Here is a 15,464-nt window from a genome sequence, read left to right as displayed (position 1 = left end):
CTGTCTCATTGCATAAATTACATATGTGGATGTTTAATATCATATGCGTTTCTCAGTTTAACAGCGCTCATGTTTTTTGTATTCCATAATAATAATTACAATCTTATTTGTTACAAAATATGCAAACATCTTTACTGTCTTGGAACAAGATTGGGATAAACAAATGAGAAACTTGTTTGTTTGATTAGTAGAACTAAGCACAAAGCTACACAATGGGCTATCTGTGCTTTGCCCATCACGGCCATCGAAATCCAGTTGTTAGCAGTGTGAGTACGCAGACATGCTGCTGTACCACTTGGGGGAATGCGAAACTAGAAAACATTTAGTGATCATCACAATTGTTTATTTTGGAATAAGGTGCTTTCCGAGATATGTTTATGCCTAAAATTTGCAGTATGTATGTGGTACAAAGATTAAGTTGTAGTTTGCACGTGCTAATGCAGTGGTGTGCCATCACATACGCGAACTGTGGTGTTATGTTTATCAACTATCCATGTCTTTATCTGTATATGTGTGTTTGTATGTTTCTGACAATTCAATGATAGCAATGTTAGATTCATGAGTGGAGAAATCTTTTTTGGTCTGTTCTAAGCAATGAAGTTCGTGTAGCGAAACATTTAAACAATTTAAAAACCACGAAACATTGTTAGAAAAGACCATCAATGTTCTCTATATAAATGTAGAAACTCATCCAATAAAGCGTTCAGATACAACCCATGTTAGTCTGGAGATGTACAATATACAAAATGCAATGTTAAAATAAATTATAATAGGCCTAATACTAATGCTTTACGACATATTAGTTAATTATAATCATGTTGTTGAAGCAAATGGGGATAATATTTCAACTACTACTTCTCTTGCTTGTCCCAGCTGAACTACTGAGCAGTGGATTGAGCACCTTTCTAATTGTGGAAAAATCTTAATGGACTAGATAAATAATGCATTGTTAAAATGGGGGTAATATCAATATCTTATGACAAGCATAGTTAATTACATTCATGCTTCGCCATCTTTGAAAGGGCGTTCCTAACACAGAAATAAATCTTTATACTTTTTAACACTTTAGTATTAAGCCTAATATTTCCCATGTTAGAAGAGGGGTTCACACCATAATAGAAACAATAAAATCAACAAAATTTCATCATGAATACTCTGTCTAAACAATCTACCAAAGAATAAAATCTTTAGATTTATATTCAGTATTTCTGTAAATACATACTACATTATCATACTAACAGATTATACTTAGATGCTTGAGACTGATTTACTAAAACATCATGATCCTTTTCCTTCACAACACAATTAAAGTTATTCCCATCAAAATTATGTACGTTATGTATATTTAAATGAAAACCAAAGGCGATTCATAATGTTTTATTTACTACCATTTAGTTAATTTTTTTTATAACAAAGTCGATGTTGTGATTTACTGAAAGTATTTTCAAAGAGCAGTGTTTCTGGGAGAAAGATCTTCGTAGCACTTGACTCTTTCGGATCGTAACAAACATGATAAAACACCTCTCAAATTGATTAAGCAATGGTGATTTACGCTTACATATAAATGATAACAGATGGCGCGACTGGGACAGTAACACACTAACACTAGTAACAGCTGTTGTTTGTTGGAATGGTGTTGCAGACTTTGAGTAAGTTTATATGTAGTTTATTCTTGATGAGTTTTGGAGTCTAGTGATTATAAAATATTTACATTTTAAAATGTTTTTAAGCATAATTTGTGGTTGTGACGTGTTTAGTTATGTTGATAAATGTACCTAGGCCTAAGCAGAACTTTTGATTGAGTCTACTCACTCTTCTCTTGGAGTTTCTGTATTAATTTTTACATTTTATTTTCTCGATAGGTTACGAACATAATAATTATACAGTATAATCTAAATTGAACTATAAAAAAACAAAATTTTGGAACATTATTTCCACTTAGTTAACCTCCTTTTTCCAAAACTACTTTAAGTTTTGAACTTAAGTCTTAAGTTAAAGTAGGTCGTTTTTTTTAATGAAGCAGTAGATCTACTTTTAAAGTTTAACTGAATAAGTTAATTTCTGTAAATTGTAATTTATTTTGTACTTTGATGTTTTATAGCTATAAGTGGTGGACTTTGGACTTAAATTTGTGAAAACTCAGAAAAAGTTAAAGGTCATTTATTATGTCACATAATCTTGAAGACTGGGATGATCTGAAAGTTATAAAAGAAAATGCAAACGGTATGACAACTTTAAATAAAAATAACGAAGCCTCAAAATTACTGGAACTTTCTGATCTTGCAAATGAATCTGAAGAAGATATTCCAGATTTTTCAGTACCAAAACGTAGAGTTCGATTCAAAAAGTAAGTACCACTATAATGAACATGAATATACAGATAAAATATACAAGTTTAGAATGTATTTTAATTTTATGTTTTTTTAGAATATTTTTATTATTCTAGATTAACTATGAAACCATATTTTATTTTTATGAATTTTCCTATTTTTTTACTGTTTCAAAGAGTGTTGCATCATTCATAAGTTTGTGTTTTCCCAGTCCTCTGGAAAAACAATCCATCAACTATTTGAAATAAAATACAAAATTTTTTTTTATATTTCTCACTTTTGTTTTTGTTAAAATGAAGTACTATTTCAAATAAGAATCAAATATCTCTGTGCCAAAGATGCCATTTTGAGTAATGGTTTTAAGAGAGGCATGATTCTGCCTTGTACTGGGTAGTTGCTGTAAGTGTCAAGTTATGTAATACAAAAGCTATTGCTGTAGGTTATGTTTAATATATTTTACAACACAATCAATGAACTCAAAATAGTGTAATTATGTAATGTGATAAGTGTTATTTCTAAAAAAAAAAATATTACTGATGTAATAAATGAAGGAGACTTTAGACACATTGATTGTAAGGAGTTCAGTAGGAACGGGAACTTCTTCCCATTCAGGATAATTTTCTTTATCAAATGGTCACAGACAACAAAATTTCCTTTCTTTGAAAAGAGAAGACCTGATGCATTCTTTGATTGGCTGTACCCTCTGCTGTGGATTGCAATTTCATCTATTCAGGGCTCATTAGCGCAACTTAGATCAACAAACCAAAGAAATACGTTTAGGCCTATTGTAATGATAATGTGCATGTGATATCCATGAGGTTTTCAGTACATTTTACTTCACCTCTGAGAATAAACTTTAACACATATATAATTGCTAAACAGTTGGCCTTCTGTATAACACTGAATAACAAATTCACTGAAATGTCAAAACTAAAGTAATTAAGGTTAGTATATAGTGAAATAAAAAGTACTCGAGGTCCTATAGAAGAATGAATTTTGTTTTGTGTTGTCAGTTAGTTATGAGGACTGGTTGGTAGAGTTGAAGTGGGGAAATATTTGTTGAAGGGTGACAATATATGTTGTTACATGTTAAGATAAATATCAGTTCATACTTTTGTTTATCAGAAAATCAGTTCTCAGACCATGCAACAAATGTTACCATTAGTGAACTAGTGGATTAAGATAATGTGTTGAAGCTGATAGGGACATATTTTAGAAATACTTAAAAATAAACTGTTTATAATTTAAAATGAAAATTATATAGAAGATTAAACCTAATTGGGTTACTAAGAAATAAAGGGGGAAAACTGGAAATAGTGTCTAGTTTTTTTTAAAGTTTAAACTGACAGATAATATTAGAAGATTTATGAAACTGCAGAGAATCTAGGGCTAGGAATTATTTAAGAGATTCTAGAAATCAAAAATGGCTTCTGAGAAACAGCTGGTTGATAATATTCAACTAATGGCAATAATTGTTTTAAAATATGTTGAAAATAAACAAAATGTTAATATAAGAACTTACCCCTCAAGTTAAAGGAAATTGAAGGCACAGTTTTTATGGCTACAAAGTGGCTGAGCTATTAAATGCTTTCTTCTCGTCTGCCTTTGAAGAGAAGATGTTAGCACTGTTGTTCCTGATTGTAACTATTCTATGGAAAATATTGGAATTAATAAGAATTATGTCAATGTTTATACCATGCTGGTAAATAAATAAGAAATTTAATCTGTAAAGCATCAAGACTATACAGGGATTTCTACAGGATTTTGAATAGAGATAAAAATATCTAATCCAATCAGATATTAATTTAACAATAAATGGATAATCAGATAACTTTTCTGAAAGTGGACTATCCCATGGTATTATGTAAGTTTAATGCTACTTGCATGTGTGTCACACACAGTTGGTATTGTATCATCTAATCATTTGTAAGCTTCTAAGCATGACAGCACTCTCCTTGGTATTAAAGGCTTGGAAATCTTGGTAGTGGTATTAGTCTCAATATGAATATTAATTATGTAGGTTAAATAAACATCATGGCCACCTGTCGTGTTGTGACTGTATGTTGCAGGTGGTTATGTTTGTCACGGTAGCAACAGTAATGGTAAAAAACAACAGTGTAAACAGCAACAGCTTAATATTCTGAAGAGCCAATATTCCAAACATTGAACGTGAAACCAATTACACACGTAAGCCTAATACCCATTCAGGTTGTTATAAACAATACTGTGTCTAATGCTGTGTTAGGGACATAAGCTGATAACGTTTTGAGGTATGTTTGTAGTCATTACAGAAACCTATGTTACTGTCACCCATATTTAAAGATTTCTAATATTTTGAAAAATTGTTCAAAATTCTTGTGATGATAATAATTATTGTTATAGAAATAGGATGAAAAAGTTGAGAAACAGTAAAAATAAAATCCAATAATAGTGTCAAAAAGTGTTCAGAATACTGATGTCTTCAATCCTTACAATCTGTGGGATATCAAGGATAGATAGCACCATTTCACACTGCTACATATCACATTCTTTTAAAAAGCCTGCATTGGCTACTTCCTCACACAGAGTAATTAGTTTAATACTATACTGTTAACCAAGTGGTGCCTCGCACCTCTCATGTAATTTCAGTATGTATGGCCATATTTACTATTTGGTCATCTATCAACAGATGGATATTCAGAAGGTGATACTGGACCAACACTACTATTTTTTTCATCTATAATAAAAGATGAAATATGGAAGTCTCTCTCTTGTTTGTTGTACATCATTACTTAATGGGTAGATTTCCACGATTGGTGGTTGACAATATTATTTGAGTTTGAAAATGGTGGCGTGATAACAGTTGCTGGCTTAGTTCGTTCTTGCAGACGTTTGGATGTTGATAGATCTGAATATCAAATGTTCACTGTGTAGCATGTAAATATTTTGTTTACTATTACATTATAACCTGTTCATTAAGAATTACAACATTTCATATGTTTTCATATTTACTGTTTTTTTTGGTCATAAAATATTGTTTTGTGACTTATGATTAGAATTATATGTTTGATCTTATTTAATTGAATTCTATGGTTATTTTTTATATACGCTATTAATTACAAAAGACAAAAGTGATCATAGTAATCAGATCACTATTCAAACTTCTGAACAAGTTATAAGTTACTGTACAGATCCATCTGATTTAGAACAAGGGAATTTGTTAACTGATTAGTTGTTCAGCTCTTTAATCAATGATGTCCAACCAAATGATTATTTTAACACAATATTCAGACAGTTGGAATAATTTAAAGTACAGGGTGTTTGGAAAGTCACTGTGCAGCTTTGTAATCAGTGATAACATTCATTCAGTCTATTTCAAGCCAGCAACTGATAGCATTGTTTAGAAACAAAATAAGAAGGATCCAGGCCTGTATTGATTCCAACAGGGGTCACTTTCAATATTGTTTATAATTGTCATTCATATTTACTTCCTGTATTGTATATTGAAACATGTCTGTTAATAAATATACAAGTGCACAGTGACTTTCCGAACACCCTGTAGTAATAATCGATAACACTAATATTATTTAGGTGATTATTTCGTGTTACTGATCAATGTAATCTTTATCATAGGAGTTACTTGAGATGATTGTCTTGCTGTAATAGCTAGAAGTACTTTCTTTATCCAATGTTTCAGTGTGAAATTTTTCTTCTTGTCTTTTCCTTCACTGATTTTAAATTAAAGTGATAAATGCCAAAGTAACTGTTATTAATAGGTATTTTGTTGAAAAAAAAAAAAAAAACTTTTACAGAAGACTCCGTCCTGGATCCAAATCCAAAGTTGTGCCTCAACCAAGCGAGGAATGCTGTACCTGTCGCTGTGCCCAGGGCGCTAAGCTTCTTTCAATATTGGTGTTGGCCATTGTTGTAGGAGTTCAAGTTTGGTTTATAGTAAACCTAAACTCTCGTGTTCAAGAACTTCAGAATCACTTCAATGATTGTAAGTAGTATTCCATGTTCTTACAGACAAATAGAGGTAGGTATAATTAATAAATTTATCTGTGATAAAACATGTTTTAATTTGATATCGAAATTTGAAAATCCAGTTGTAAATCACATGTAACTTTACACTTGGTATTCAATATCTGTTAGTGGACAGGTACTGAAGATACTACAACTACACTGCATCATATACTGATGTTCTTTATGTATGATTTTAATTTGTTTAATTCATAATGTTTATCATTGTAATATCTTCCACATACTTTGGTTATCTGAGTCATATTAATGCATGTATAATTTTCATTTAGTAGCTTGGGTACTATAGGTTTGAAACTTGAATAAACCTGAGTGGTTAGTAAAAGTTTATCACATGTGATTTGGATAGTTGGAATAACCTGATGCTAACGGTTGGATACACTAATTTTGATGTTAATTATTTTTGTTATCTATATCACTAATCAATTAAGCTTAAGAGCCGTGAATTAATCATAAATAATAATAAGTTATACTGGCAATACCTTGATTAATAATCTGTTACAAAACAAAATATTTTATAAGCATAATGAAGTGACTTTTTTTTTGGAAGGGGGCATACTAAATTTCAACAAATAAAATCTGTTGTTTTTTTTAGATTAAGAACTTAAATTATTGTTATGCTTATAAATCATTGTTTGCCAATTTATTACATTAGCATAATATTCTTCCATACTTAAATATATATTTAATTACTTGGATTGTTAGAATAATAAAATAGTAACAATCAGAATTTTATTTAAGCAATGAACTTACTTCACATCAATCAATCTAATTATAGGTAATTAATTATACCAGTTAATCTAGGTAATTGCCTAGCTCAGATAATGTAATTGCTGCTTATAGGTAATTAATTATACCAGTTAATCTAGGTAATTGCCTAGCTCAGATAATGTAATTGCTGCTTATGGGTAATTAATTATACCAGTTAATCTAGGTAATTGCCTAGCTCACATAATGTAATTGCTGCTCATGGGTAATTAATTACACCAGTTAATCTAGATAATTGCCTAGCTCACATAATGTAATTGCTGCTTATAGGTAATTAATTATACCAGTTAATCTAGGTAATTGCCCAGCTCAGATACTGTAAACTTGGATATATCTTGACAGGAATGATTTCCCATTGTAATTAGCTGTTTCTGTGAACATGTGAGAATTTTGATTAGGGTGTGGGTGCTTTTCTCACAGAATTTCACCAGACTCTGTAGCAATGACATTTACACACTGAGGATGTGTGTGTCTGGAGAGTATAATTTCTATAGTTTGTTTCTTCCCATCTTAACTTGGATGTTTCTTAGTGGTTGAATAATTATTTGTCATACAGACTCCTTCTTCTTTCAATCTGCTTCACCAAAACTTGTAGGAATGAATTTTGATTATTAGTTATTTATGAAAGATGTTATAGGATATTTAAATCTTTTTTACAGTATTTTGCCATTTCAGAAGTCACTGAAATTACGCTTGATATACTAGACTGGTGTAATAAGACTCATCTGTAAACCTTAGTGTATGTACTTGTATGTGTAATCAAATGTTTGTGAACATTAACATTTTTATGGGGGAAAAAATGATCCAAGAATTAATAATGGGTCCATAAGAACCCAATAAGCATATTAAACTTATTTTTTCTATGAACTATTTATATATCAAACTTCTCATAGATCCATGACTGTTCGCTACATGGTTTCTGATAAGGAATTCTTATGAACTATTTATATATAATACTGCTCATGGATCCATGACTGTTTGTTACATGGTTCCCGATAAGGAATTCTTATGAACTATTTATATATAATACTGCTTGTTGATCCATGACTGTTTGTTACATAGCTCTGATAGAATTCTTATAAACTATTTATATATAATACTGCTCATAGATCCATGACTGTTTGTTACATAGCTCCTGATAAGGAATTCTTATAAACTATTTATATATAATACTGCTCATGGATCCATGACTGTTTGTTACATAGCTCCTGATAAGGAATTCTTATAAACTATTTATATATAATACTGCTCATGGATCCATGACTGTTTGTTACATAGCTCCTGATAAGGAATTCTTATAAACTATTTATATATAATACTGCTCATAGATCCATGACTGTTTGTTACATAGCTCCTGATAAGGAATTCTTATAAACTATTTATATATAATACTGCTCATAGATCCATGACTGTTTGTTACATAGCTCCTGATAAGGAATTCTTATAAACTATTTATATATAATACTGCTCATAGATCCATGACTGTTTGTTACATAGCTCCTGATAAGGAATTCTTATAAACTATTTATATATAATACTGCTCATAGATCCATGACTGTTTGTTACATAGCTCCTGATAAGGAATTCTTATAAACTATTTATATATAATACTGCTTGTGGATCCATGACTGTTTGTTACATAGCTCCTGATAAGGAATTCTTATAAACTATTTATATATAATACTGCTCATGGATCCATGACTGTTTGTTACATAGCTCCTGATAAGGAATTCTTATAAACTATTTATATATAATACTGCTCATGGATCCATGACTGTTTGTTACATAGCTCCTGATAAGGAATTCTTATAAACTATTTATATATAATACTGCTTGTGGATCCATGACTGTTTGTTACATAGCTCCTGATAAGGAATTCTTATAAACTATTTATATATAATACTGCTCATGGATCCATGACTGTTTGTTACATAGCTCCTGATAAGGAATTCTTATAAACTATTTATATATAATACTGCTCATGGATCCATGACTGTTTGTTACATAGCTCCTGATAAGGAATTCTTATAAACTATTTATATATAATACTGCTCATAGATCCATGACTGTTTGTTACATAGCTCCTGATAAGGAATTCTTATAAACTATTTATATATAATACTGCTCATGGATCCATGACTGTTTGTTACATAGCTCCTGATAAGGAATTCTTATAAACTATTTATATATAATACTGCTCATGGATCCATGACTGTTTGTTACATAGCTCCTGATAAGGAATTCTTATAAACTATTTATATATAATACTGCTCATGGATCCATGACTGTTTGTTACATAGCTCCTGATAAGGAATTCTTATAAACTATTTATATATAATACTGCTTGTGGATCCATGACTGTTTGTTACATAGCTCCTGATAAGGAATTCTTATAAACTATTTATATATAATACTGCTCATAGATCCATGACTGTTTGTTACATAGCTCCTGATAAGGAATTCTTATAAACTATTTATATATAATACTGCTCCTAGATCCATGACTGTTTGTTACATAGCTCCTGATAAGGAATTCTTATGAACTATTTATATATAATACTGCTTGTGGATCCATGACTGTTTGTTACATAGCTCCTGATAAGGAATTCTTATAAACTATTTATATATAATACTGCTCATAGATCCATGACTGTTTGTTACATAGCTCCTGATAAGGAATTCTTATAAACTATTTATATATAATACTGCTCATAGATCCATGACTGTTTGTTACATAGCTCCTGATAAGGAATTCTTATAAACTATTTATATATAATACTGCTTGTGGATCCATGACTGTTTGTTACATAGCTCCTGATAAGGAATTCTTATAAACTATTTATATATAATACTGCTTGTGGATCCATGACTGTTTGTTACATAGCTCCTGATAAAGAATTCTTATGAACTATTTATATATAATACTGCTCATAGATCCATGACTGTTTGTTACATTGCTCCTGATAAGGAATTCTTATAAACTATTTATATATAATACTGCTTGTGGATCCATGACTGTTTGTTACATGGTTCCTGATAAGGAATTCTTATAAACTATTTATATATAATACTGCTCATAGATCCATGACTGTTTGTTACATAGCTCCTGATAAAGAATTCTTATGAACTATTTATATATAATACTGCTCATAGATCCATGACTGTTTGTTACATTGCTCCTGATAAGGAATTCTTATAAACTATTTATATATAATACTGCTTGTGGATCCATGACTGTTTGTTACATGGTTCCTGATAAGGAATTCTTATAAACTATTTATATATAATACTGCTCATAGATCCATGACTGTTTGTTACATAGCTCCTGATAAGGAATTCTTATAAACTATTTATATATAATACTGCTCATGGATCCATGACTGTTTGTTACATAGCTCCTGATAAGGAATTCTTATAAACTATTTATATATAATACTGCTTGTGGATCCATGACTGTTTGTTAAATAGCTCCTGATAAGGAATTCTTATAAACTATTTATATATAATACTGCTTGTGGATCCTGATTATAAAGTGGTTTATTTATTTATAACATCCAGTTTAGTTGAGCTGGTCCTTGTTATTTGTTGTCATTGAAGGGTGTTATGGGTTATTTGGCTATCTGTAACTGCCTCCTCGATGCACCTTGGTATCATTCTGATCTCTTTCTGTGTATCAAACAATTACAAATAGTCCCCAGAGTTATCAAAGTATTATTCTACTGAGTTCTGTATATTCAGATGCTAGCCTTCTTGGAGTTGTACATACGTACTTGTTTAACAAAAAAAACAACTATAGACCTGATGGAACTGATTGGAAGCAAGTTAGATTGTCATGACCTGATGGAACTGATTGGAAGCAAGTTAGATTGTCATGACCTGATGGAACTGATTTGAAGCAAGTTAGATTGTCATGCTTCTAGAAGGGTATGGAAATAAAAAAAAAAATTTGCTTAAAGGATGAAATTCTAGATAAACCTACATGTTCTTTTGAAACATCTATCTGCATTCCTCACTTTAGAAAAATCTGTGTTTCTGATAATACATCGCAGCTATAGGACTTCTGTTACACGTGTATCTGGCAGTTTAATTTTATTGGGAATGGCACAGACTACATATTGTATCTGAGCTCTTCGTATATCTGTGTATATTCACTCGTATTTCGTACCATTTAATATTTAGTCATCAGAATTTTGTAGCACACCATGTAAAAATACCCCACGCATGAATGGGTGTGAAATCATGCCTTATATTTATACAACCATGAACTAGAATGGCATTTCATATACATGTGGAACAGTTTAAACAATTTTGTTGTTTTTGTTATATAACGGAACCTTCTTAGAGCTGGCCATCAACTCTGTCTGAGCTCCAACCACAGACAGAATAACAGTAATAATATTTCATTAATTTAAATACATGTCTTCACTATATATCTAAATGAGAGTTTTACAGATTAATGAGTGTGTACATGTAGTAGTTGTAGTTTTGTGTTTAGGAGGTGTGTGTTTTTAGATGTTTGTGTATGTTCTAGACTTCTACAGTTTAGAATATTCAGGAAACCTACTATGTGTTTTGACCAATGGTCAATGTATAATAGTGAAACTTTTTGTCCTTGGTCTGGGAAGGAATGAATTTCACATGTATGTTCTAAGCTCATTACACTGTCAGCAAACATGTTGTGTCTTATTATATCCCTGTTTAATTAGTGGAACTGTAGTTTGCTACTATTTAAGAATATTTTTATAATTTATGAAAGTTTGGACATGTTTTGATAACTTACTTTGGATTACATGTGTTTTAAAATATCCAATAAAAGTACAAATTACGTTTTCCAGTGACTCATTTTACAGTTATGGAATTATTTTGACTAATCTCCTAACTAGTTCACCTGCCAGTTCTATTTTAATGACTCGCATATTTAATACAAATACAATTTTTAACACATCTGCCTATTTATGATGCCTTATTTCTTGAAATGGGGTGATAACTTATTGTAAGTGGTTTTGAATAAATATTTAGTAAGTTAACTGCTATGAATTGTTTATTGTTTGTTTGTTTTGAATTTCTCGCAAAGCTTCTAAAGGGCTATCTGTGCTAGCCATCCCTAATTTAGCAGGGTAATACTAGAGGGAAGGCAGCTGGTCATCACCACCCACTGCCAACTCTTGGGCTACTCTTTTACCAATGAATACTGGGATTGACCGTTATATTATAACGCCCCCACGGCTGAAAGGGCGAGCATGTTTGGTACAACGGAGATTCGAACCCGCGACCCTCGGATTACGAGTCCAACGCCTTAACCCACCTGAATTGTTTATTCTACTTGTATCTAAATGAATGTGTTTTGTAACTAGAATCTATTCACTAAGGAAAAATAGAAGGTACAAAGTGTTTTGGACTCGCACACGTGAACGTAACGCACAGGTTGAATGAGCTGTAACCTTCATGGTATTGGATTGTATGACACCATAGTAAATGAATGAACAGTGCCGAATACGTATACAGTGTACTTCAGGTTGGTAAAGGTAGAAATTAACGATTCAGTTTACTACTGGGAGATACGATTATATGAAAATAATTGTAGTATGAATTTCAGTGTACTTTGAAATTGCTTTGTTAAAAGTATATTTAAAGATTGATTTTAATGTAAGTTTTATTACGATTTCAACAATTGAAAGCGTCATAACGGATACAAAAATTCGTGTTGTTAATACCTTTCTCACTAGATGGCGCATAAAATGACGATTAGGAAACCGTTATATAAGTTCTGCGCATAATATTCGTGCGTCAAATTTAGTGTGTTCTAATTACAAACATTCATACAGTGCAACTAGATGGAACCTAGTTTGGTACAAAGTCGTTACGAGCGGATTTCATCTAAAACAGAAAAGGACGTTTGTAACTGAGCTTTCAGTCGACAAAACAAGGGTGTCGTATCACAGTTTGGAACATAATCTTCGTGGTCGAACATTACGAGGTACAAGAAAATCTAAAAATACATGGTACGGTATATGGTTGAATATGCATTTATGAGAATTAGTTATATTAGGCTAGTGGCCGTTATAACAAAGTAAAATAAATGTTTCATCATACGTAAACTATAACAGTGATAAATACTAAAAATTCTAACCTCGGTTACGGTCGCCCTGGATACTCCAAATCGCCTCGATGTCCAGGGGAAACTTCCAAATAAAAAGATGAAAAAACGTAAAGAACTGGACGCCTTGGTGGCAAACGGAAAGCTTGGTAAACGGGTAAGAAAAACGACCTCTTGTGGTTCAGCTTCTGCGCACAAACTTCTGGTGAATTTTTCAGATTCGTCAGATAATGAGGATTTTCCTGCTCTGTACTCGAATAGAGGCTACTTTCGAAAGTAAGTTTCTTACGTAAAGTTCTAGCTTATAGGTAAAGCAGTACATATGATGTAAGTTAATCACGTGTATTGATTTAATAAAAATATATCAAGTACTTGTAATGTTTGGAAATTACTTCTAACGAACAGGATCGCGTTATTATTATTATATGACGTATTATATATATATTTTAAATAACATTCTGAAAATATTATTTTGTCAACAGCTTTTTTTTTAGTTCCAAGTATTTAGTACATAACAGTTCGAAAACATTCAAAGTCAGTAATATTACTGAGCACAAGATGTGTTATAGCAACGGATTTCGCTGTTGTTTTTTTTTTGTTTACCAAATTCATATGAAACTTTTAAGGTCTATGAATAAACTAGGGCTGTTTCTACTTGTAACGCAGAAATCCACCCGTTATTTTGTTTTTAAGTTTCATTAAAACAAAAAGTAAAACGCATTACTGGTTAATTTGCACAGATGTCACTTCTTCCATTTAACAAAATCCATTCTGAGTGTGTCCTAACCCATCACAACAGCAGCAGGAATGCATGTAACAACAGTAGGCTTAACGTTTATTGTTTAAATGAAAAATTGTGCGATATCGAGTGTGTTGCAATTTTGTAATTTAACTTGATCTTGTTGGAAAGGAACTTGGACATGATTGAAGAGTGGTAATTAGTGTGTGAAGTCTTGACTCGAGTTATACATACATATTTCCTCTAAAATTAGTGAGGTCATATTATGGATAGTAGAGATTGTAGATGATAGAGAATTTTTTCGAAAAGACAAGTTTTTGCCATATTTTTCCATATATATATATTAACGTCTACTACATCCTGAGTGAAATCATCCGTGAAACGGCAGTTATTATATTTCTAACAGTTTATTTGTTATCTCACCTGTTATTAGTGTGGATCACTGACCTCGGACTGTAGTGCATAGTATTTAACATAACGGATAATTATAGAATCGGGAAGTTCATTTTTATTTTTTATTTGTTCGTACTGTAGTGCATAGTATTTAACATAACGGATAATTATAGAATCGGGAAGTTCATTTTTATTTTTTATTTGTTCGTACTGTAGTGCATAGTATTTAACATAACAGACAATTATAGAATCGGAAGTTCATTTTTATTTTTTATTTGTTCGTACTGTAGTGCATAGTATTTAACATAACAGACAATTATAGAATCGGGAAGTTCATTTTTATTTTTTATTTGTTCGTACTGTAGTGCATAGTATTTAACATAACAGACAATTAGAGAATCGGGAAGTTCATTTTTATGTTTTATTTGTTCGTACTGTAGTGCATAGTATTTAACATAACGGATAATTATAGAATCGGGAAGTTCATTTTTATTTTTTATTTGTTCGTACTGTAGTGCATAGTATTTAACATAACAGACAATTATAGAATCGGGAAGTTCATTTTTATTTTTTATTTGTTCGTACTGTAGTGCATAGTATTTAACATAACAGACAATTATAGAATCGGGAAGTTCATTTTTATTTTTTATTTGTTCGTACTGTAGTGCATAGTATTTAACATAACAGACAATTATAGAATCGGGAAGTTCATTTTATTTTTTATTTGTTCGTACTGTAGTGCATAGTATTTAACATAACAGACAATTAGAGAATCGGGAAGTTCATTTTTGTTTTATTTGTTCGTACTGTAGTGCATAGTATTTAACATAACAGATTATAGAATCGGGAAGTTCATTTTTATTTTTTATTTGTTCGTATTTTGTGTTCGCGTTTTGTTTCGAATTTATTGTGAGGTCCCGTTGTTTTTCAACCACCAAGGTGTGAACCAGGAAAACAAACGGAAACTGGCAGCATATTCGTATGTAACTTGTAATGGTTTTTCGTGTACGTGGATTTTAGTGGCCCTCGACAGTTTAGAGAGGTAGTGAATATATATCCCTGGTATGGAAAATGTTAAAAATATGTTGCCTGACCTTATCCAAAAGAACAAAGGGCTTAG

The 15,464-nt window shown here is 31.2% G+C and overlaps 1 protein-coding gene across 3 annotated transcripts in view; it reads left to right on the top strand.

Moving 5' to 3' along the window:
* The first annotated feature begins 1,514 nt into the window (after window positions 1-1,514).
* Window positions 1,515-15,464, top strand: part of LOC143248541 (uncharacterized) — a 76,329-nt gene continuing 62,379 nt past the window's right edge. Inside the window, exons 1-3 of one of the 3 annotated variants that reach the window (XM_076496971.1) lie at window positions 1,515-1,649; window positions 2,102-2,347; window positions 6,122-6,309. In XM_076496971.1, the coding sequence (XP_076353086.1) occupies window positions 2,166-2,347; window positions 6,122-6,309 (370 nt within the window). In that variant the 5' untranslated portion in view covers window positions 1,515-1,649; window positions 2,102-2,165. Of the gene's footprint in view, window positions 1,650-2,101; window positions 2,348-6,121; window positions 6,310-12,947; window positions 13,489-15,464 lie in introns of those variants that run through there. The other 2 variants (XM_076496972.1, XM_076496973.1) reach the window with 2 other exon arrangements.

Source organism: Tachypleus tridentatus, chromosome 4 (genome assembly GCF_004210375.1).
Source record: "Tachypleus tridentatus isolate NWPU-2018 chromosome 4, ASM421037v1, whole genome shotgun sequence".
In the NCBI taxonomy this organism is placed as follows: domain Eukaryota; kingdom Metazoa; phylum Arthropoda; class Merostomata; order Xiphosura; family Limulidae; genus Tachypleus; species Tachypleus tridentatus.
The sequence above is the reverse complement of the archived record's forward strand: the minus strand, read 5'-3'. Positions and strand labels throughout refer to the sequence as shown.